At 41.7% G+C, this 25249-nt stretch overlaps 1 protein-coding gene, 1 long non-coding RNA gene and 1 other non-coding gene across 3 annotated transcripts; all 3 read left to right on the forward strand.

Moving 5' to 3' along the window:
• Nucleotides 1–1101: 1101 nt before the first annotated feature.
• On the forward strand, nt 1102–11106 carry LOC145418616 (uncharacterized). The gene is made up of 4 exons (XR_013900716.1): nt 1102–1199; nt 2626–2678; nt 4372–4474; nt 10908–11106. It is a non-coding gene; the product is annotated as an uncharacterized LOC145418616 (long non-coding RNA).
• Nucleotides 11107–12568: 1462 nt separating this feature from the next.
• LOC145418581 (uncharacterized) lies at nt 12569–14622 on the forward strand. Its single transcript, XM_080286947.1, has 3 exons — nt 12569–12731; nt 13506–13683; nt 14412–14622. The coding sequence occupies exons 1-3, from the start codon at nt 12626–12628 to the stop codon at nt 14482–14484; spliced, it is 357 nt and encodes a 118-aa protein (XP_080143073.1). The 5' UTR covers nt 12569–12625; the 3' UTR covers nt 14485–14622.
• Nucleotides 14623–16854: 2232 nt separating this feature from the next.
• Nucleotides 16855–16973, forward strand: LOC145418652 (5S ribosomal RNA). The gene has a single exon (XR_013900719.1). It is a non-coding gene; the product is annotated as a 5S ribosomal RNA (ribosomal RNA).
• Nucleotides 16974–25249: the final 8276 nt, after the last annotated feature.

Below are 25249 nucleotides of genomic sequence, written 5' to 3' on the forward strand. Positions count from 1 at the left end.
TTGCGGCGGCTGTGGCGGAATACAGTGTAGCCTGGTGGTGGTGGTGATGGTGGTGACGGAGATGGAGTGTGGAAATTGTCGTGGTGGTGGTGAACAGTGAGGTTGCTGTGGCGGTGGCTGTGGTGGTGGTGGTAGAGGGTGTTGTGGTGAAAGTGAGGGTTATAACAGAAGAATTGGAGGGGGATACAGTGCAGTAGTGTGGTGGTAGTGGTGGTGGTGGTGGCAGAGGGTGTGGTGGTAGTGCTGGAGGTGAAAGTTATGATGGTAGGAATAGTGGGATCTATTGTGCGGTAGTGGTGGTGGTGGCGGTGGTGGTAGTGGTGGTAGTAATGGTGGTGGTGACAGGTATGCATGGTAGGTCAAGTACTGACGAGGGTACAATGTGGTGCTGGTGGTGGTAGTAATAGTAGTGATGATGGATGAATTGATGAAGTGCTGGTAGTAATGGTAGTGATGATGGTAGTGGTGATGATGGTGAGGTGTGGTAGTCGTCGTTGATAGTCAAACAGTAGGAATTACATGAAGAATATATAAAGAAGTATTTTTTTTGTTTTGTTTTTTGTTTTTTTCGTCTCCCCTCGCCTCTCCTTAACCTCAACTGGAAGGTATGTATTAGGTTTCTTTTTGTGTTGCTCTCTCTCTCTCTCTCTCTCTCTCTCTCTCTCTCTCTAATCAAAATATATACACTAAAGAGAGTCATCAAAATAGGTGAAGACGTTCTAGAAGAAATCGAGCTGTACAATTATACACTTGGTACACGTGTAGTTGATATGTGCAGTCATCTAAGCCTACTCTTTTCTTCTTCCTCGTCTTCTTCTTCTTCCTCGTCTTCTTCTTCTTCTTCTCCTCTTCCTTTTCTTCTTCATCATCATCTTTTTCTCCTCCTCCCCTTCCATTTTCTTTTCATCATGATTTTTTTCTGATAATTTTCTTCTTTTTCTTCTAATAATTTTCTTACCCTGATTATTATTATTTATTATTATTATTATTGTTATTATTATTATTATAACCTACTCCTCCTCCTCCCCCTTTTACTACTACTACTACCACCACTACTCCTCCTCTCCTTCAGTGTGCTCCACCATGCGCCTGGGTGAGGGGTCCAGGAAGGTGGGAGAGGCCTGCTGGACCCACGCTCAGTGCAGACGCGGCCAGGCTAACTCATACTGCACATCACACCTTAAATGTACTTGTGATAGGTGAGTGAGGTAGGTAGGTAGGTAGGTAGGTAGGTAGGTAGGTAGGTAGGTAGGTAGGAAGGTTGGTTGGTTGGTTGGTAGGTAGGTAGGTAGGCAGACAGATGGGTGGATGGATGGATGGATTACATATTACAGCCCATTTCACCTCAAATGCACGTGTGATAGGTGAGTGATGGATGGACGGATGAATGGACTGCTTGATGGATGGATTACACTGTATACTGCTGCACTTCTTACCTCAACACTGTACTTGTGACAGATGAGTGCTTGATTGATGGGCTGACTGATGGATGGATGGATGGATTACATATTACTGCACAGTCCACTGCAAATGTACTTCTGATATGGTGAGTGCAGGACTGATGGATGGATGGAGTACTTTTTGTTCAAACGTTCAGAAATGAGAATTATTAGACGAATGTGTTATAACAGAAGAATTGGAGGGAGATATAGTGCAGTCTGTAGTTGTGTGTGTTAGCGTTGAATGCGAGGCCTGGGGTGTCTAGGATTGCGATTGATGAGCTGAGAGGAAGGATGGAACTGGAGTGTAATGGTGTTGTGATGAGGGAGGGGGGCTAGGATTGCGACTTAAGAGTAGAGAGGAAGAATGGGACTGGAATGTATTGGTGTTGTGATGAGGGAGGGGGGCAAGGATAGTGAGGAAGAATGGGACTGGAATGTATTGGTGCTGTGATGAGGGAGGGGGGCAAGGATAGTGAGGAAGAATGGGACTGGAATGTATTGGTGCTGTGATGAGGAAGGGGGGCTAGGATTGCAACTGAAGAGCAGAGAGGAAGAATGGGATTGGAATGTATTGGTGTTGTGATGAGGAGGAATAGATTGACATGGTTTGGTCACATGGAGAGGATGGGTGTGGAGGGTGACGAGTATGAAAGTCGGGGGTAAGGTTGCAACCAAAAAAAATAAGAAAATAAAAAAATAAAAGACCAGGGACGAAGTCAGCGTGTGACCTCAGGGTTAGGGGACTAAATAGGGAAAAAGACTGACTACATTATTTTAATTACATATCTCTACTTTTAATGTAACGGGTAAATACGGTACTTCCTGGTGACTGACTGATTCATTTATTCACTAACTGACTATATTCGACGTAACTCTGTGCATTCTGCTATTTAACGTAATTTTTCCTGATCTAGTTTCCTTCTTAATTATCTTCTTAACATATTTTTCTTGTTTACTTATTTTGTTCTTACTGATCTATTTTCCTTCTTAATTCTCTTCTTAACATATTTTTCTTTTGTACTTATTTTTTCTTCGTGATCAATTTTTTCTTTTCAATTTCGCTTCTTAACATCCGTTTTTCATTGTAGTTATTATTATTATCATTATCATTATTATTATTATTATTATTATTATTATCATTATTATTATTATTATTATTATTATTATTATTCCCTTTCCTCAGCGGATTTCACTACATTGAAAGGAAGTGTTCTCGCAACTACTGGGAGGATTTAGGTGTGTGTATGTTGGTGTAGGTGTAGATGTGTGTGTGTGTAGGTGTAGGTCTGTGTAGGTGTTGGCGTCAGTAGGTTTAGGTGCTTCCACGTGTAGGCTTAGATGTAGCTGGGTTTGTAGTGTTTTGGTAAGTGTTTGTAGATGCTTTTGTAGGTGTTTGTAGGGGTGTGTAGTTGCTTTGTTTGTAGTTGTGTTTGTAGGTGTGTTGTGTGTAGGTGTAGGTGTGTCTGTAGTTGTGTTTGCAGGTGGGTAGGTGTGTGAAGTTGGGTTTGTAGGTGTGCTGTGTGTGGGTGTGTAGGTGTAGGTGTGTCTGTAGTTGTGTTTGCAGGTGGGTAGGTGTGTGAAGTTGAGTTTGTAGGTGTGCTGTGTGTAGATGTGTAGGTGTAGGTGTGTCTGTAGTTGTGTTTGCAGGTGGGTAGGTGTGTGAAGTTGGGTTTGTAGGTGTGCTGTGTGTAGGTGTGTCTGCAGTTGTGTGTTGGCGACTGTAGTTGTGTTTGTAGATGTTGTGCTTGTGTTTGTAGCTGTTTTGTAGGTATGTTTGTTGTTGTGTTTGTAGGTGTTTACAGATGTTTGTAGTTGTGTTTCTAGATGTTTGTACAGTAGTTGTGTTTCTAGTTGTGTTTGTAGTTGTGTTTCTAGATGTTTGTACAGTAGTTGTGTTTGTAGATGTCTGTAGTTGTGTTTACTGATGTCTGTAGTTATGTTTATAGGTGTCTGCAGTTGTGTTTGTAGTTGTTTGTTGTTGTTTCTAGTTGTGTTTGTCGTTGTTTGTACCTGTGTTTCTAGTTGTATTTGTAGCTGTGTTTGTTGTTGTGTTTCTAGGAGTTTGTAGTTGTGCTTGTTGTTGTTGTTTGTTTGTTTGTTGCGTTTATAGATGTTGGTAGCTGTTTGTAGTTAAGTTTGTAGGTGTGTAATTAGGTGCCTTGTAGGTCTGTGTGTGTGTGTGTGTGTGTGTGTGTGTGTGTGTGTGTGTGTGTGTGTGTGTGTGTGTGTGTGTGTGTGTGTGTGTGTGTGTGTGTGTGTTGGTGAGTAGCCTAGGTGTGTACCTGGGTTTGTAGTGTTTTCGTGTTTGTAGGTGTTTATACCTAAGTTCGTAGTTGTGCTTGTATGTGTTACGTGTTTGTATTTTTGTAGGTGTCTGTGGCTGTCTTGCAGGCTTGTACTTGCCTGTAGCTAGGTGTTTTCTTGATGTCCTGTACTCGTGTTTGTACCGTTGTTGTTTTTGTAGGTGATTGTCTTGTAGGTATCTGGACGAATATTGGAGTTCTGTGTTCTCTTTAGAGCTCTGTGTATTTGTAGAGCACTTAGCCTAATGAGGTAAAGCTGTCTGATTTCTGAACGTGTGTGCTTATAAGTGGTGGTGGGAAACTATTGATGTGTGTGTGTGTGTGTGTGTGTGTGTGTGTGTGTGTGTGTGTGTGTGTGTGTGTGTGTGTGTGTGTGTGTGTGTGTGTGTGTGTGTGTGTGTGTGTGTGTGTGTGTGTGTGTGTGTGTGTGTGTGTGTGTGTGTGTGTGTGTGTGTGTGTGTGTGTGTGTGTGTGTGTGTGTGTGTGTGTGTGAGAGAGAGAGAGAGAGAGAGAGAGAGCGAGAATCACAAATCACGAACAATAACATCCATCCAAGACAATGATATAAATACCTGACAGTGTTAATTCCTGTGCTAAACTAACACGACTCTCTCTCCCTGTGTTAGGTCTGGCCAATTGGGAGCTGTTACTGATAGCACTGGTGATGGCGCTGTTTATATTAGCTGTGTTTATTGGCTGTGTTTACTACATTTTTCTATGGGGAGTCAGGTAAGTGTGGATATCTTTATGTTAACTTGGGTTACATATATAATACACACATTTAACCCATTGGATCCCAGGGGTGCTGGGCAAGACACTGCACTGGGAGGGTACTAAGCGTAACGCCCTCCGCCTATCGGCTCATAGGTCCCTACCCGGGGGTTCCCTACTTTACAAAGACTTGAAAAATCCCAGTTCTGTCCAATACTCGGGACACCAGGCTCCAACAGGATACATACGTTTACATGGTTATATATACACATACAGCCATATACATACACATGCATATACACAAACATACACGGGCATATACATACACATACAGGCATACAGTATACACATACACATGCATACTGATACACATACACTGGCATAAACATACATATACACATGAATGTACATACACATACAGGCATACACACATACACATGCATATCCATACACATACACAGACGTTTATATATATATATATAGATAGATAGATAGATAGATAGATAGATAGAGATAGATAGATAGATACAGATATAGATATAGAGATAGATAGATATAGATATATATAAGTATACAGGCATATACACACATACACAAGCATATAGATACAAATATAAAAGGCATATACATACACATACATATACACATGGTTATACATACACATACAAGCATATACATGCATAATATACACAGGCATATACATACGTACATACACACATGCTTCTACATACACATACAGGCATATATACACATACAGTACACAGACATACACATACACATACCAGTATATACCGTATACATTTACATACCGTACACACTCACATAGCTAATTCATACACACATACCCAAACAGATATTGTAGCTATACTAAATAACATAGGATATACCGGTATACGGTACACAAACATAGCGACATACCCTACATATACAGTATAGCTACGCCTATACATAAAACACATATAAATACATACGGTACATATACATACACATATGGCCTACATAAACTTACACATAACATGCATACACACACGCATTCATATACAAGGTACTCATACTGTACATACACACACACACACAGGCTATACCAGTAACCAACAAATACACGTACGGTAACATGTTTTGCCTATGTACGGTAACACACGCATTCATAAACATACATACACACAGATACTACCGGTACCTCACACAGAATACTGATATACAGTGGTGACTGACAAGGAAAACATCCAGGTTCCCTAACACCTCTTCATTACCGATTTCTTTTTCGATATGGCCAGCTAATATCCTTTTGCACGTTATTTATGTAAAGTATGGTGATAGAATAATTTAAGCAATACAGAAGAGGACGGCTTCGTGTAACAGGCAAAATAAATCGCTTAGGAAGAGGTGTTGGGGAACTTTGCTTTTTCCTTAGGCGTAGGACACTATGGAATATATAACCTTTACCAGTATGTTTTGTTATTATTATTATTATTATTATTATTATTATTATTACTAGTAGTAGTAGTAGTAGTAGTAGTAGTAGTTCAATATCGAAGTAACTAGATTCCATCAACAATATAGGAGGATATGTGGGTGCAATATGCAAGATAAATCGCTGAGGAAGAGGTGCTACGAGTTCTACGGGAAGCAACCGTACCCAACAGTACACTCAAAGCCACACACAAAAATCAATCAATCAATCAATCAATCAATAAGTCTTATATCAGCTGGTGTATACCGTTTATTAGTTTGGGTTTATTTATTATTTTTTTACATTATGGAATTCTGATGATACAAATTTTATACTGAACGAAAAAATGCATAAAGTTTCATTAAGTACCAAACTGTTCACGTTTTCCTTTAGAACAACGTGGCTACAGTTGACGCAGCTCGACATGTCCGGAAGGGAATGCGATCACGTCAATTTACCTACATCGTATCTATGCTCTCACAGATAGTAAAGAAATAAAAATAACAATAAGAAAACCGGCCGGGAGAAAAATGATTAGGCTTACTCACTATCCACCCATCCCCTTGCGTAATGGCAGCAAGTTTAAAAAGTTTACGCAGGCTAATCTGTTGTGTCTCACGTGATTGACCCCCCACACCCCTCCTTCGTGCATTTAGTGTTTGACAGTGGTACTTTTTACCAACGTCTAAGCCTTATCCACGTCATGATAACGTTGTACAAGTTACCGTGTCATAAAATAAGTTTAAGAAGTCTTACAAGTGAACAAACTGGTGTTAATAAAAGTTCAGTGCGCCAATTATAACCAAGTTCAAAGATGGGGGGGATCAGATGTACACCCACAAATACGCCGGTGGACTACTAAGATCTCCGAGTGCAGTGTAGCAGTTATCAGGCATTAGGGGGATGAAAACCCTCCCTTTGCTGCCGCATAGACGAAGCAACAAAATCCCATTCTGACCCAAGACGTGAGTGTACCAACTGTTCAGATCACTACCTTACAGCGGTACAAAAAACACTGACCTATCGGAAGGTGACGGCAGGGAAAGGCCTCTTAAACCGATGTCCAGCATAGAAAGCGAGTGCTTTTGCAGAGAAATATGCTTCGTACATTATAAATAACCAAACTGGAGACGAATTCTGTGGACCGATATAGGCTATCAATGTTTTTTGTTAATGACGCCAAGGAACAGGTGTGGCGCGGCAGAGTCAGCTCCATGGAACCCAAAGTTTACAGATCGGTAAAGACTGTCAAACACCCTGCCTCTTTTATGGTATGGAGAGCTTTCTCTTATCTAGGACTAACCGACCTTATTATTCTCCATAATGGCCAGAATGTCACCAAAGACGTTTATCTTTGCCTTTCAGTCGACCACTTGGCTAACTGCTTTGTGGCGACTGGCGCTGAAGTGTTGCAGCAGGACGGGGCTCCCTGTCGTACCGGTAATGCGAAAGTCATCAAAACCTGGCTATGCACAAGTGAGGTGGAGTGGATTCCTGATTACCCAGGGAACAGTCCTGCTATTTCTCCCACTGATAACCTCTGGACCATCATCAAAGGGAAATTATAAAACGAACACAAAGGGGCCAAGCTGGAGGTTGCCCTTCGTCATACATGGAGCTATTTTTCCCTCGTACCCTACACGCTGACGATGTCCCAGGTTGTCTTTTGGAAGTGCAAATAAGCAAAAGTTATAGCATCAACAAGTATGGTAAAAAGATCGACATCATATCATTTATCACAACTATTAATATATCCCAAAAAAACAGTTTCTGCTTACGGTACACAACTCAGTCACACACCAGGTTAGCGTATACCCATGCAGATGTTTACTAATGATGAATGGCGTACCTGCATATCTGAGCTGCCCCATATACTCCCGATATTTGCCTCTTATAACCTATCTTTGTGGGCTCCTGGTCTTTGGTTCCTTCTTCCTTGCATTAAAAAAAAAAAAAAAAAAAAAACTTACTGCTTCGGGGTACGTAACTAACCAGGTGAGTTAAGGTGAGTATATCATCCCCGAACAATCCCTAAAGGTGGTTTGAAATCTGTTCCTGGACTCATTTTCAAACAATTTCAAACAAAACCGACGTAAAGACTAAGTACGCCAAATAAACAAGCGTAATATCACTCGTAATACGTTAGACAGATATTCTTTTCATATACGGTTCGGGTGACCATATTTTAGAGGTTGAAGATGGATATTCATAAGCACTGTTAGAGATAGGGTGATAACAGTATAAATAAGCAGACATAAACATACAAATATATGGATAAAAGACAGACTGATTAGAGATAGGTGAGCACAATTTAGCCATATGGAGATACGCTGATAAACATATATATAAACATACATAGATAAAAGATTCACTGATAGACACGGATAAAAAATAAACAGTACTGCTTTAGATTATACCCTTTTTACTCTAACTTGGCCTAAAATTGCAATCTCTTCATAGTGAATGTTGAGTTGTAACAGGAAACTTACACTAAAATATTAAACTAGTGACAAAAGTGTGTTACGGAGAGAATAAAGAACAACTGTATATACCGTCTTATTCTGAAATTGAAGTACGTGAAATAAGCTTTAAAAGGAGAAAATTTTGGGCCAAGTTAGGGTAAAAAGACTACAGGAAATTTATCCGTAATTACCTTATCATTCCGCTTCCTTCTTTAGTTGCTTGGGCGATGACTTCAGTTTAGTGTCGAATTTCACGCAAGATTGACATAGCTTTATCCTGGTTGTCAATACACCTTTCAGCGTTGCGATATCTATACTCTTTTCACCTTAAGTTGGCTCAGATTTTCGTCCTTTTTGCAGTTTATTTCCCGTAGCTCACCAGCAGAGACAATGTTATGGCTCCATGTCCTTTCTCACTGCACTTCCTCGTGACTAGCATCATCCCCAAAGCTCAGGCAGAGATAACGCCACGGCTCTACATTACTTTCACAGCACTTCCTCGTGACTAGCATCATATCCCCAAACCTCAGAGACGGAGACAATGCTACGGCTCTACATCATTTTCACAGCACTTCCTCGTGACTAGCATCATATTCCCGTAATTCGGCACAGTGCTACGGCTCCACTTCATTTTCACAGCACTTCCTCGTGACTAGCATCATATCTCCGAAGCTCAGAGGCAGTGCTACGGCTCTACATCATTTTCACAGCACTTCCTTGTGACTAGCATCATATTCCCAAAGCTCAGAGGCAGAGACAATGATACGGCTCTACATCACTTTCACAGCACTTCCCCATGACTAGCATCATGTCCTACTGCAAATTTATTGTTAGACTGAGCAATCAAGACGGACAGATGGCTATTTTAGGCCAAGTTAATATTAAAGTGTTGTGCTGTTTTTAAAGTGTTTTAAGTGCTGTGTTGTTTTATATTGCTGTATTGTTTTCAAGTACTGTTTTAAAGTGCTGTGTAACTGTTTGTATTCTGCGTCTACAAAATCACAAAACTCATACCGGTAGTGTTTGAACCAGCCTAAACTGAAGATATAGATATTGGAGTTTATCTCAAACACTTCTGCTTCCAGAATAACTGCACTAACTTACAATCTCAGTCAGGTCTCTTACTTTCTATACATGTTTTTATCAACTTTTAAAATTACAGTTAATAGTATCATCACGAAAGACAACTAATTTTCCACTTACGCCATACTCTTCAATATGTCAGGTAAATTACAACAGGAGTATCAGATCAATTAGTTTTACATTAATGCCCTCATATGTTTCAAAGCTAAATTAGGACAGAAAAGTTTTATATTGCCATCGTTGTTTGCGTCAGTCAAAAACGTTCAGTGCGAAAGTATTTACAACTGCTTCACACTGTTCTGGCACACGCAAACTTTCAAAGCAAATTTTCAGTACTTTTTAAGCTTGGATTCTGATCTGTATTATACTCTCAAAGACCCTAAGCAACAGAAAACTTCGAGATCATCACTTCTATAATGGCTGTTTTACTTGAAGCACTGACATCGGCTGACTTAGGCCTCTGAATTTCAATGTTTACTAACGTCTTTACTACCACGGTGCGTAAACTGAAATCGGTTTTACATTTTTCACAACTTACACGAGATTATATGTACAGTTTCTTTCCACCATATTTTCACTAGTATGGGTATAAAACGAAGATATTTGTAGCGGAATGTCGCACGCGGTACACCCCCCACGTGGGTCAAACAGCAACTGAGTGAATGAGTGACAGAATGACAGCGACTGAACGCCGACCGGAGTTTAAAGAATTTCACAAGCAGTTACAGAAGGGCTCTAGGGTGCTGTGCTTAATACGTATTTATAAATCATATCAATATATACAAAATACTTATTATGTACATACAGCAGATGGATAGATAAATAGATATGAGTGTAATCTTTGCTCTAACATTTGGCCTATAGTTGCTATCTCTCCAGCATGAAAGCTTGTAGCAATAGATTAATACAAGAATACCATGTTAATCACGAAGAAGTGCTATAGAAAAAATGTAGAGCAATAGTATTATCTTTTGGTACCAATGAGCTACGTGAAATAAGCTGCAAAAAAACGAATAGCAAAATCAGTAGTTTCTCGTCTAGAAGATAAATTCGAAAGTTGCCAGACAGGCGACGGACTTAGAATTTTATTTACTCCCTTTATTTTCATTATCTTGCTGTCAAGTTGTTAAGTCGGGACCCAGCATGATTTGAACACTAAAATAGGGATATTTTCGGAACATCTAAGTAAGAGAGGCAGACAAAAGTGGCGGACTGTCCCTCATATAGTACACTTTTCTGAGGACGCTTACAGTGGAAAAAAGTAATTCGGTACCTTCCTTGAAGACACAGTAGTAGTAGTACTATTGTTACTATAAAAGTTATTATTATTACTATTCCTATTACTATTACGATCACTACTATACTATTACTGCTACTACTACTACTACTACTACTACCACCACCACTACCACTATTGCTACTACAACTACTAAGCAACTACTTTCACCCACAGGAAATACCGCAAGACCCTACCTACAGGAGACCCCCCTCCAAGGGAGAGCTTTGGGGAGGACGGAGTAAGTAAGAAGGAGCTGAGCCTATATGTGGACAACGCAAGAAAGCAATTTCGGATTCGGCCTAAGGGGGCGCCAATACACCCTGTGAAGGGGATGAAGAGACACGCCGAGGAGGTGAGACAGATAGATGGATAGACAGATAAACAGACATATAGAAAGAGATAAACATCACCAGATAAATGGATAAATATAGAAAGATAAACATAACCAGATAAATGGATATAGAAACATATACACATGGATATATAGGCAGATAGATAAATAGGTACACAGGCAGATAGATATAGAAAGATAGATAGGCAGCTAGTTTACTGATCAGTTTCGTAATAAAATACATTACCTAGGCCGGATCCAGCATCCTGAAAAATGGAGGGGGAAGGGTTGTTCCTAGTACACTTAAAACTTTATTGCACTTAAGCCAAAATACTTAAATTCATCTTCCTTTCACTTATTTTCTCACAGGGGAAAAATGATAAAGGCACGAGAAAAGGATGTAAGATTTTTATTGCATATAATTTGGTTTAAATATTGTTTATTAATATCTCCCGAAAATTGGAGGGGTGAGGAGTTGAAATCTTATGGTATAATTTGAATATAGGAGAGAGAGAGAGAGAGAGAGAGAGAGAGAGAGAGAGGTATGTGTATTGTTCAGAAAAAAATATCTTCCACTGAGAGAGAGAGAGAGAGAGAGAGAGTGAGAGAGAGGTATGTTTTGTTCAGAAAAAAATATCTTCCACTGAGAGAGAGAGAGAGAGAGAGAGAGAGAGAGAGAGAGTAGGCTGTGTATTGTTCAGAAAAAATATCTTCCACTGAGAGAGAGAGAGAGAGAGAAGTTTGTGTATTGTTCACAAAAGATCTTCCATGTGTGTGTGTGTGTGTGTGTGTGTGTGTTAAATTCAGATCTGTAAACAACTTCTGTAAACTGTAAACAACTCCACAGGACAAGCATATGTGGCAAAGAGACGAGAAGCATGGACACCAGAGAGAGGAAAATAACGCGGTGCAGACACACGAAGGACAGAGGTGGCAGAACATGGAAAACGACGCGTGGCAGAGCGGAGAGGGAGAGCTGTGGCAGAGCGAGGATAAAGAGCTGTGGCAGAGTATGGATAGGGAAATGTGGCAGAGTTTGGATAGGGGTGATTGGAAAGGGAGACAGGGAGGTCCATGGCAGAGTGATGAGGTGTGGCAAAGCGCTGATGCGGGTACGTGGCGAAGTGAGGATAGGGATTCATGTCAAAGTGAGGATAGAGAGAGGAAAGTGTGGATGGAGAGTGAGGATAGGGGCATGTGGGGGAAGAATGAGAGGGGGATGTGGAGGATGAAAAGTGAGGAGAGTGAGGATAGGGATCTCTGGGATAAGGATACGTGGGAGAGTGAGGATAGGGACAAGGTGAAGAAGAATGAGGATAAGGGTGACTGGAAGAGGAAAGATGCATGGAAGAATGAGGAGAGAGATATTTGGTGGAAGAAAAATGGGGATGAGGAGTTTTGGAGGAAGAGAAATGGGGAGGATGAAATCTGGAGGAAGAGAAGTGGAGAGGACGACATTTGGAGGAAGAAAAATGGAAAGGAGGACGTCTGGAGGAAGAAAAATGAGGAGGAGGACGTTTGGAGGAAGAACACTAGGGAGGAAGGGGTAACTTACGCATCCATGCCAGACACCGTTATCGTAAAGCCGACCCGATTCATCCTACCCTTGGACTACACAAGAAATAGACGAACTCAGACCTCTGGATACACCCTGCCATTCAGCAAAGGTAAAGTATAGACCTATTTCCCTTATTAATTTGATAAAGAGGTGGAATAAAACGTGGGGGTGAGATAGAGTCAAGCTTTACTACCAAGTCTAAAGCTCTTTCACTCTAACCTGGCCCAAAATTTTAGTTCTTTCGCAGCAATATTCACGTAGTTTTCACTTTAACTTGGCTCAGATCTTCGTCCTTTTTGCAGCTAATTTCACATAGTTCTTTCTCTTTAACTTGGACCAGATTTTCGTCCTTTTGCAGCTAACTTCACGTAGATCTGTGCACTGACTCTATATTATTTCCAAAGCGCTTCTTCGTGACTAGCATCATATTCTAGTATTAATCTACTGTTACAACTCAGCATTCAGAGTGAGAGATGGCAATTTTACACCAGGTTAGAGTGAAAAGAGTATAGGTTATGGCTTCGTCAGGGGAACTTATATACTGGTCGTTAGTCTCACTGCACAAAGACTTTCCACCTCTCACTTAGCGACTTATTTTCCCAATATATCCTAAGCATTCTCATCTTTCCTATTTTCCCACTCTTTTATGGCATTAAGTTGGATACGTGATAAAAAAAAAAATACGTCACATTAAAATAATAATAATAATAATAATAAAACTGTAATAATAATCCCATTATAATTACTGTATTATAATCATTGTCATTATTATTATTACTGTTGTAATCATCATCATCACCATCATCATTATATATTACTGTATTACCATCCTCATCCTCATCATAATTCATCATCACCACCACCATCATCATCATCTATGCAGGTATGGGTGGGGCGCGTCCAGGTGGTGTCATACGCACTTCCTCCGCCGTCACCAGTGCCCCCCGCCATGGCAGTCGGCTCTCCTGGCCCTCCGTACCCTCCGAGGCCGGGTCAAGCGAGGCCGAGTCAGACTGGTACCAACCCAATAGACGACAATTCCGCAGACCAGTGCATACCGGGTGAGTAATACCAGGACAATTAATACCAGCACAATTTATACCTGCCTAGTTAATTGCAGCCCAGATAATACCAGAACAGCTTCCCTATTCAGTTCCTTATCCCTGAGGTCACACTTTCCTCGTCCCAGGTCTTTTTCGGTCTGCCTCTCGCAACCCTACCCCCAGCGTTCACACTCCTCACCTTCCGCGCCCAGTTGTCATCCCCCATCCTCTTCACATGCCCAACCCATCTCAAACTACCCCTCATCACCACAGCACCAATATACTCCAGTCCCATCCTTCCTCAAAACTCATCATTCACACCTCTCACCCTCCACACCCAGTTGTCATCCTCCATCCTCTCCACATGCCTATACCATCTCAAAATACCCTTCCTCATCACAACAACAATACACTTAAGTCCCATCCTTCCTCTTGACTCTTCCATCATAAACCTAGCCCCCCCAAGCCTTGCATTCAAGGACGCCCTACACATGAACTTAATTATTGTCATTTCTGTACATTTGAGCCTGCTAATATCCTCTTCCTTCACTGCCCAGGTGTCACTACCATACAGCATTATACTCCTAACACATGCCACATACAAAGATCCCTTAGTACTTAATGTCTCCCAAAGAAAACTCTTCCGCACACTCAAGAGACCCACCAGTAAGATCAATCCTTTCACATGCCACATAAACACTATAAATATATATATATATGACTAACTTGTAACATCTCTCCAACAGAGAATTGCCCAAAACCTCCCGTCCACTGCTGCTGAGGGCTGCCACGTATTCAGAAAGTGATGAGTCCCCATGAAGTGTCCAGTAAAAGTCTTCAAAAGTCTTCGTTGAGGTTAAGTCTTTATCGAGTCTGCGGTAAGAGTCTTCAGGGAGGTTCTCTGGGAAGTAAAACACTGACTTGAGACTGCTGTGTATATTCTAGATGATCTTTGTTGGTGTCTCCAAGATTGCAAGTTTGATCTCTTCAGTTTGCTAGTGTACTGTTCTGTTTCAAACGCAAGTAAAGAAGTACAGGATATTTTAACACCTCAGCCCCTCTCCCTCATGCCTTGACGAAATGCAAACTGAATGATGCTGCCTATTAAAGATGATGACAGTGCTAAGCTGCATCAGAAATCAAATCTCACTTTCACCCTCCAACCTCACTTCAGAAAAACCAGCCAAATAAAACAAAATTATTCATTAAGATTTGACCTGTGAGACACCAAAACAATACAATCATCTGGATTTTTTCTTTTAATGCAAGGAAAAAGGAACCAAAGGCTAGAAGTCTGCAAATTTGTTCCCTCCAAGACAAAATAAAAACAAGATTACAGAGAGCCAATATTCGTTCCTTAGCATTATTGGGTAGTTCTCTCATTTGCCCTGGAGAGGGGAGGGAAGATGAGGAGTTTGAACATCCCGTGCAGGTATGGAACACGTACTGACAAACACTTGGAAAGAGAAACTAGAAAACTTGATGGAAATGTACTCTCCATGTTGAAAATTTGACCCGTTATTTTCCTATCGTATTTCTGTATTTAAAATGGAGAGTTGGAAGAGTGGCAGCCATTTTTATAAACATTTAGAAGAAGAACGAAGAAAAATGGTGGAAACGGACTCTCCATGTTGAAAATTTGACCTGATTAGTTTGCTACCGTATTAAATATTTCAAATTGAGAGTTGCAAGAGTGACGGCCATTTTGACAACCATTTGGAATGAGAAAGAACAAAAAAATGATGGAAACAGACTCTCCATGTAGAATATTTGACCCAGTTAGTGTGCTACCATATTAAATATTGCTCTCTCTCTCGAGCAAATTAAGTACCCTACCTTATGAATAAATAATTAAAGCTACATTTGACACTCATTTCAAACATTATCCTGATTAACAAAAAACAAAAAAAAATCTATAGCAAAAATGGGTGTGGTGGTGGTACAGGTGTGGTGGTGGTACAGGTGTGGTGGTGGTACAGGTGTGGTGGTGGTACAGATGTAGTAGTAGTAGTAGTAGTAGTTGTTCCCTAGGCAGTCTTCCCGAACAGCCCCGAGCCCCTTAGGAAGGCCATGGCCGAGACCGGGCTTTCCCTCAGAGCTCTCAAAAGTGTATGTTGTGTTGTTGGCATGGGTGACTGTGTGCAATGCAGTCTTCCATAATGTGCTTAATAGTATAGTGCTGTGTTGCATCCTGGTCAGGCATCAGCGACGGAGTCATCCAGCCTCTTCTGGTAGCTTAAGAGGGCTGAATGGTGCCCACATCTCCGTCTGGCCAGGTGGACACTGTCCTCACGAGGGAGATAGGATTCAGAAGGGTGGATGTCAGGAGGCCGTGCATGCAGCTGTGTGTTGTCTTTAAGTGACTGAATGAAGCGGCGAGTAATCTGAGTGTGGATATGCTTCTGGAAGCTGGTCTGAGGGGGGAGAGATGACAGTATTTGTGTTTGATATCGTGTGCTGGGTGTTGTTTTGATGTTCCTTGGTGTGTGTGGATGTGCTGCCATGTAGTGTAGTGGATGGTGTTGTTTTGATGTTCCTTGGTGTGGGTGGATGTGCTGCCATGTAGTGTAGTGGATGTTGTGGGTTTGTGGAGGCTGCAGCAAGAAACTGGGTGCCTCTCATGTCTAGGTGATCCTTAACTTTGAGGACTTTGGTTTCTTGATGTAGGTGGTCTGTGGGTGTAGTAGCTGTGCAGCCTGTGATTATTTTTAGGGCCTTGTTCTGTATGGTCTGTAGAGTGTTGTAGTGTGTCCTGGAGAGGTTAGGAGTCCAGGCAGGGCTTGCATAATTCATCACTGAATGTATGTATTGTTTGTATACTGTGGTGGGGGTTTCTTTGTTGTGTCCAAATGTTGTGTGGGCAAGTGACCTCAAGGCACTGAGTCTTGGTGTTATTTTATTTTTAATGTTTGTGATGTGTTGTTTAAATGACACTGATGTATTGTATGTTACACCAAGGATTTCGTGTGTGTGTGTGTGTGTGTGTGTGTGTATGGTAGGGGAGTGTTGTTTATAGTGAGTTGTGGAATGTGACTGTGTTTTGCTGTCCAGTTTGTGAGAAGGGTCACTGTTGATTTGGCTGGGGCTATTTTGAGCCAGTTTGTGGTGAACCATTCGTGTAGTGTGTTGAGTTAAAGTTGAATGATATGTGCAGCTGTGTTTGCATTTTGGTGCGTTCATGTAAGTGTTGCCAACGGCCATGCCTCGTTGAGTACACTGCTTCCCATCCGATCAGCGAAGTTAAGCAACGTTGGGTCTGGTTAGTACTTGGATGGGTGACTGCCTGGGAACACCAGATGCTGTTGGCATCCCTACGTGTCAAGTGGGGTTGGTGGAGGATTAGTGCCCCTCCCTGTAAAACAATTAACTCTAAGCCCTTGGCCACCCCATTTGGGATACCTGGCGTCTGGCAGTGGATGGATGGATGTAAGTGTTATATCTGCATAGGAAGCTATGTGTATCTGTGGTGTGTGGGGTGTGGGTATGTTGTGCATGTATAGGTTAAAGAGTGTAGGGGACAAAACAGATCCTTGGGGGACGCCGTTTGTGAAGTTTCTGATGTTAGAAGACTGACCGGCAAACGTTGCGTGTGCACATCTGCCTGCTAAGTAGTTTGCCAACCATCTTTTTGTGTTATTGTGCATGTTTGTGTTGAGTATTTTGTTTGTGAGGTGTAGATGAATGTGATCGTGGTAGAGGTGTGGTGGTAGACAGGTGTGGAGGGATACATGTGTGGTGTGTAGGCAGCAGGAGATGCACATGTCTGACTTATATCACTGCCTGCTTTCATGTGTGTGTGTGTGTGTGTGTGTGTGTGTGTGTGTGTGTGTGTGTGTGTGTGTGCGTGTGTGTGTGCATGCGTGCGTGCGTGTATCATCATCTTTCATACACAGACAATTTTCTCTGCCCTCAAGTGAAGCATGGGGGAAGCAAGGAAAGACGGTATGTGAGAGGGAAGGAGGGAGGGATTACCGGTTAAGGCAGGGAGTAAGACCAAACATGGATAGGTTAGGTGAGACTGGGTTAGATATGGTCAGTTTAGTTACTCTTATACAAGCTGCCTTGGACAGGTCAACTAGCCTACTGCAATTATCCTCTCTCCTTATGTTCTTATGTACAGGTACTCCTATTACCATTGCCACTACTACTGCTACTACTAGTACTGCTGTAACTACAAACAACATCATAAAACAAATATCTCCAAAAACAAAGTGGAATTTTAAGTTGTGATATTAGGGGACGAACTCCACTGCGGATAAGTACATTCATCCATCCATACATTATTAAATCATTCACTACCCCATCACGAATGCTAAGTCTTGGGGCGTGATTACTCAGTCCTGTCATTAAGGAATAGCCATTAACTAACCTGTAAGCACCATCAACTTTTATTCATTTATTTATTTTCAAATGCAAGGAAGGAGGAACCAAAGCCAGAGGCATTAAACCCCAATCATCCCTTTCTCTCCAATCTGCTGCTGAATCCTGAGCTGTAACAACTGATTAATGGCAGAATATTAAGTAGTCATACAGAAGTGCTATGATAATCTGCTAACCAAAGTTTCCTTCTGCTGTCCACCATCCTCCTTTTGGGGGTGAAGGAGGGGAGTGTGGGACACTTGTATAGCATGGTAGATTTATCTCCAGGTTATATCAGTGTTAACACATGAAGACATCCCTTTCCAGCACCATTTACAGTATATGAATACAGTCTGACATGGAGTAAAGTTCACTTTCCTAGTATAAGCCTGAAATTTGCTTCATCCATTCCTCAAAAAGCACATGAATATACAAAGATACCATATCACTAATACAGTCCCCAGAATTCCTACAACAGCTATAAGTACTGACACCAGTTTAAATGAACAAAAACAGGAAAATAGCAAGTAAATAAGACGGACGTCTGTCTTACCTCCAACATGGTGACCGGTGAAGATTTCACGTTGCCATGACAACTGCCGTGCTGGTTCAACACACACCGACAATGAGCTTTTACAATGTCTCTTGTTTCGTCTTGAAGGCTGTGATTATTTCAGTGCGAAAATCAATATAAATGTATTCATATATCAATCTTCCCTTAAAAATTAGGCAAAGTTAAAGCTAGAGCCAAAGCAAGTCTACAAAACTTGCAGGTATGGAATGTGTCAGGGATGAAACTCAGCCAATGAGATCACACACAATTAAATGAGATGGTTACTTAAGACCGTCAATCAATCAAAGCTATGATGTTGCTAGAAATCAAACACACATCTACAAACACAACTCGTGGATGTAAAACAACCCTCAGTTTCACTGCACAAACTACACTTTGCATCCAAACACTAAGTTAGCCCACTCACTGAGATGCAGAACCACCACACAACATCCATGTGAAAATTTAACTTCTCATAACTTATTTAAATTCATGTTAGGAACTGGGAAGCAATACTAGTGGTACCCACACACAAAATGCAAGCTGACAGTTGCACATAAGGCATGTTTTGTCTTCTATAATTTACAGTATAGTGAAATATTTATCTACAGCCAGACACCATGATCCCATAAGGGGTGGCTGTTTGAGTTAGTTGTTTTACAGGGAGAGGCACTAACCCTCCGCCAACCCACTTGCAGACATGTAGGAAATACATATGGGTTGGTTATATGGTTACCATCCAGCACTGTAAATGGCTTCCTGGCTTATAGGAAACTATTAGGTTTGTCACTCAATGTAAAGCCACATGAATAGGAGAGAAGTATAATAAAAGGTGACAAGAAAGATGAGAGAAATAGGAAGAGAGGAGAGCAGACACGGAAATAGAATGATAAAGGTAAAGGAAGAAGAAGGCAGCACTACATCAAGTGAGCGGATGATGGTCGCCACCACCTACCACCACAGTGTAATATGCTTTAACCAATTTCACATATCCCTGATACCAGTTTCTAAAGACAATTAATAATTATAGAACCTAACTGGTTAAGAAAAACCTGTTGGCAAATATTAAATTCATTTTAAGGCAACATGAGTTTATAATATTTATAGCACTTCACCTTAACATAACCCCAGTTTTCCTTCTGCTTATAATAACGCGTTAACGATACGAGAAGTTGAGCTCCTTCCTATGTCCACAAAAAAGTTTAGCACAATGTCAGAAGTCTCAAGACATGTCAAAATTATATCAAAGCCCCACTCTATGACAAATATTGGTGGCATTTTCTTCTCTCTCTCTCTCTCTTTTTTTAAATACATTTTGTTAAACATCAGCAAAGCTCAGCAGCAGGGGAAAAAAAAAAAAAAAAAAAAAAAGGGCGGGACAGCATACAGCAAGAGTGTCATTGACGGAAAAGTATACAAGTCCTGTCACTCCTCAACACTAGTCTTAAGTCAGGGACACAGGCCAGAGCTCAGCTGCCTCGTTATAACAACTATGGAGTAGCAAGCCCTTCTTGGGACACACAGCGACTCGCCGTGGGTTGCAAATATATTTTGCATATTAAACTCAACAGTTTGTCAACATCCCCAGGTAGCAGAGGAGTCCATGGGAGTTGACAGCAGCCAGCAAGCACATCCTCCAGCATTAGGCACATGCTCAGGTCTGTACACGACTTTTAAATATTTATATAAATATACAAAAAAATCACAGAATTTGAGCCATAATTTACAAAAACTTATGAGGAGCCAAGCTGTAAATAATAACTGAGCTTTTCAAGTATCTAAATGCATAATATCCTCTATACAATCAATATCATGGAAGTGAAGGGAATGCAGTTTTCACTTTTTACTAGGCTACAACACTATAACAATAGGCAAACAATCTCACCTTAGAAATCCATATTCACTTCCATTTACATTTTCCAACCTCTTGTTCATATAACATTAAAATAAAAATGTCAGCATAACAAAAGTAGTGTACACTGTTGCCATTAACAGCAGTGTGTAAACTGTGGCATTAGCCTCCTGTAAAAGGAAGACAACAGGCTGACATCCATCACCAGATTCTGTCCACTCCAACAACATGGTTGATGTATTCAGCATTTGTGTCAGGCTCAAGACACTTCACTTATAAAATCATAAGCTTTAAATGTTTTGGCTCCCATTTTTTCCACTAAGTATTTCATATAATATTCAAGTCCATCAGTAACAAAAACTTGATATCTGTCTATCAAACACTAAAGGAAGAATTAAGGAGTTAAGAGGGGCAAATCCTCAAGCATGAGTTTCCCCTTCTTCCATTTCTGCTTCTTTGAGCCAACGCATGAAGTTCTTCACAGTATTCACACACACTCCTTTACCCTCCTGCTCTTCAGGATCCTGAGACTTGGCCCATTCTTCAAATGCCTCTTCTGACACCACTTCAGAATCATAAAAGCATTGAAGCATTTTTCTAGGAGACCTGAAATGACAAAAATAATCATTTGTACACAGTTACCTAACATTCACAATGGGTGACCATTATTTTCAAAGTTTTGAGACCATAACTTAACCCCTTGGCTGCAATCAACATTGTGCATTTTTACTATTATGAACTTCAGACAATACTACTATCCTCAGGAAACCTTAAAATTCTGGCCAAAAGTAAATATCTGGTTTTATTTCAGCTTGCACTACTCACCACACAATCCTGTAAACCTGTTAACATACTTGTTTATTTTATTCCTGCTACTGTAAGATGACTCTATTCAAAATATTTTCAGAACTGGAGGGACTGATAAAACCTTTGCCAACCATATTACTAAGAGCAACTCCCTTATGCTGAATAAAACAGGTAGAAGCAGGAATGGTGGAAACACCATCAAATTAAAGGGTATGTTATGGTGGGGAGATGTGGCTGAATAGGTAGAGAGGTGGCCTGCAGTCCTAATGGACCCAGGTTCAAATCCCAGCTGGGACAGGGAACAGTTTAAGGATTTGAATGTCATAAAAACAGACTTTCTGATCTACCAGAAGACCAGCCAACATGACATAAAAATACCCCTGCTAATACCAATACACCAGTCCTGTATGAGATATCCCTAGCATGCATTCAATATGGATGACGAGTGTTAGTGCCGAAGTGGTAACATGTAGAGGTGAATGGTATGTGGGAGGACTGCTGAGCCTTGGGAGAAGGCTGTGAAGCCTATGCCCAGAGCTGAACATAAACACACACAAATCTCGAACTCGATCAATGGTACGGCTATGCACAGGCTGGTGTGGTCAAGAAGAATGTGAAATTAATGCCCAAGGAGCTTTCCTAACTCTCTATTTTGTCCATATAATGTAAGCATTTCTACCCATTACTGATCAACTTCCTTATACAACCTCTAATCAGGATTACATAACTACATCATTATTAACTTGTACACTCTTCATACCACCAAACCTCTGCAACCCTCATACTTTCCTTTAACAATCTTTCTACACCTTCATATAGTCCTCTGTATTCGTATTCTGTATATATGATATTCATATCTCTGGTCATACTAAGCCACGAGACAGCATTACAGTAAACCTTCTCTATTCCGTTTCAACTAGGGAGAGGCTCGATCTGTATGTAGTGAATATGTACATTATAATTTTGAACCATACATTTCCATCTTGTTCTCCTCCCAGACAGGGTTTTTTCTTGGAACATGCCCAAAAGTGGTTTATGGTCAGTGAATAGACGAATTTCGTAACCACATACCAAGTCTCGAAACTTTTATAATGAGACCACTGCAAGTGCCTCTAGGTCTGTAGTGCAATAACTGTTCTCTGTACCTCTGGCTGCTACTGAATGCAATTAGTTGATTTTTTCCATGCTTATCTTCTTGCATTAATATGGCCCCTAATCCTTTAACCCTTTAACCGCGGGTATTGTTTTGGTCTGACTGTCCTCTCCCGCGGGGGTTTCAGCCAAATGTAAACAAACCTTTAAACCTTAATAACTCTGCACAGAATAAAGCTAGAGAAAAAAATAAAGTACCATTAGAAAGTACTAACCTTCAGCTTTCCATTGATGTAGGTTTCATGACTTTGTTGACTTTCACAGGACGGGGAGAGCCGTTAGAAGTGAGGGGTGTGAAATAACTATTTTAAGCCCCACACACCAGTACCAAATGCCAACCACTCTCTCATAATAGTAATATAAACATATATGAACACTGTACATACGATAAACACCCACTCTGTGTTCACTGAGGTAGGTAAAAGGCACTTCCCTGCGGCTGCACCCGCTCTTCACTGCGGCTGCGCCTCACTTCACTGCGGCGGCATCCGCTCACTGACGTTTCATGTGATCTTTTCATTCTTTCTAACTTCTAATATTATTTTACATATAATCTGGGCAATATACATTATATTTACAATGTACTTATTACTATATTGCGTCACTGGCGCATCACAGAATTACATAAGTGCCGCAGAATTCCACAAGTGCCGCAGATTCTCTTATTACAATATCACTTATTATACTGGCCAATATTTCCTTTTTTTTCTAGGCAAAATATCCCTTATTACTACATTATCCATTATACAATTATTGGCAAAGCACATCACTGTCGCATCACTATATATCACTGTCACTTTCAGTATTTACTCAGAGAGGGGTACTCGGCAAAGCACGGAGTTACACATAGAGCGACTTGGCATTCCAGGCACTGGTGTGTGCTCATTTTTCTCGTCCTAGGCCTCCGTGTGGTGGTAGAACATACTCTGCAGCGGCCCTGTGACAACCTGCCGCCTGCTGTAAGAGGCAATTTCACAAGCTGGTGCCGGCTCATGTAATTGCGGCACTCAAGACGGTCAGGTTGTGTGTCAGAGTGTCGCCTCGGGATCAATGCCGTCACCTGACCAAATCGTGCAAGTAGCTGCTGCACGACAGTCTTGGAAAACTGTCTCAGTGATGGTTGCCTTATGCCCCCGACTTGTGTCTTGTAGAGAATGAAGGCGTTGAGCATGCACATTTCGAGCATGTGCAGGCAAGCCTTCCTGTACCATCGGGTGTTTCTCCTGAGACAGTCGATTTCGCCAATCATCATATCAGACTTATCAACAAGTCTCATATTTACATTATAATCAATGACGGCATCAGGCTTCATGATTGGCTCTCCCGTCCTGTAGCTGACCTTCCCAGTTCTCTTCAATTCCCCCTTGTGGATGGTGCTGATCATATTCACGACCTTCTTGTCATGCCACCTGATCGCAAGAAGCTTGTCTGACTTCTTCAGGTGAACATCTCCCCTGGATGATGATGATGCTTCGGGGAAACTAGGCCACTCTTTCCTACAGCTCCGTACAGTGCCAACAGTGCCAATGCCGTGTTCAGCAAGGTATTTGGAGAGTTTCGATGCTGTGTAGTAATTGTCTGTGTACAGCACATGATTACCACCAAAATACCTCTCCATCAGCACTTTTACAACGGAGCCAGAGAAGCCAAGGGGGTCTTTCCTGTTCATATCCATTGTGCTAGCCGAATAGATGACAAAATCCAGGATATACCCCATCTCACAGTCACACAGCACAAAGAACTTTATCCCAAAGCGGTGGCGTTTGCTGGGGATGTACTGCATGAATTTGAGACGTCCTCTGAACAATACCAGGGATTCGTCTATGACGACTTTCTGCATAGGCCGGAAAAATCGCATAAATCGATCCCTCATGAGAAAATCCCTCACTTTCCACAAAGGGTCAGTTTGGGACGGGTTTACATTGTCAGCGAAGTGCAGGTATCCAAGCAGCTGTCGGAACCAATCCCGTGACATATACTTCCCGAATATTGGGATAGTAGTTATGTCATCCACGAGCCAGTACTCCTCCAACTCATGTCTCTTTATATGGGGCATCAAAAACATTAGTGCAAAGAACACATACAGCTCTCTGATCCCGACAGGCAACCACGACACTTGCTTTGGTGAGCCAATAGGTCCCAGCCCTTCTGCTGCACACTGAGCTGCATACCTATTGGTCTCATCGCTGACATGCTGCACGATTTCATCATCCATGAAGGCCAGGAAGTAATCAACAAAGTCATCTCCTGCGTTGCATGGGAAGGCAGGCTGTATTCCAGCATTTGTCATATCAAACGATGGATTGTGTGGCTGAAAATCTGCACCGTCAGACCAAACAAATGCATCCACTTGCCCTGTGTGTGGTTCAGTGGCAGGGGCAGGTTGCATTCCACTCGTTTCCCTGTGAGAAGGAGCTGAGGTGGAGGCAATGGGTGAGGCAGGAGGTGAGGCAGGAGGCAAGCGGGAGGGGGGTGAGGCAGGAGGCAACGGGGAGGGGGGTGAGTGCGGGGGCGGTGAGTGGGGGGGTGGCGAGGGTGAGGGAGCTGAGCGGGGGGCAGGCGGGGGGGTTTCTGACCTGGTGCGTGGTGAAACTTGACCCTTTCTACCCCGCTTATCACCTCGCTTCTCTCCTCGCTTATCGCCCAGCTTTGCCCTCCAACTGCCACGCATCCCCTTTGTTCTAGGCCTGCCTGCATGGCCTGCCTTCCCTTGCTTTGCAGGCTTTGGTAATTCGTACTCCTCAGATGATGTAGACTGAGGAGAGGGTACGACAGATGATGATGATGATGATGTGAGGGCAATAGGGCTAGGGGAACGGGAAATTGATGGGAAATGCTTACTAGGGCCTGGTGTGGGAGAC

Source organism: Coenobita brevimanus, chromosome 115 (assembly GCF_032717465.1).
Source record: "Coenobita brevimanus isolate Jiangsu-jjx chromosome 115, ASM3271746v2, whole genome shotgun sequence".
In the NCBI taxonomy this organism is placed as follows: domain Eukaryota; kingdom Metazoa; phylum Arthropoda; class Malacostraca; order Decapoda; family Coenobitidae; genus Coenobita; species Coenobita brevimanus.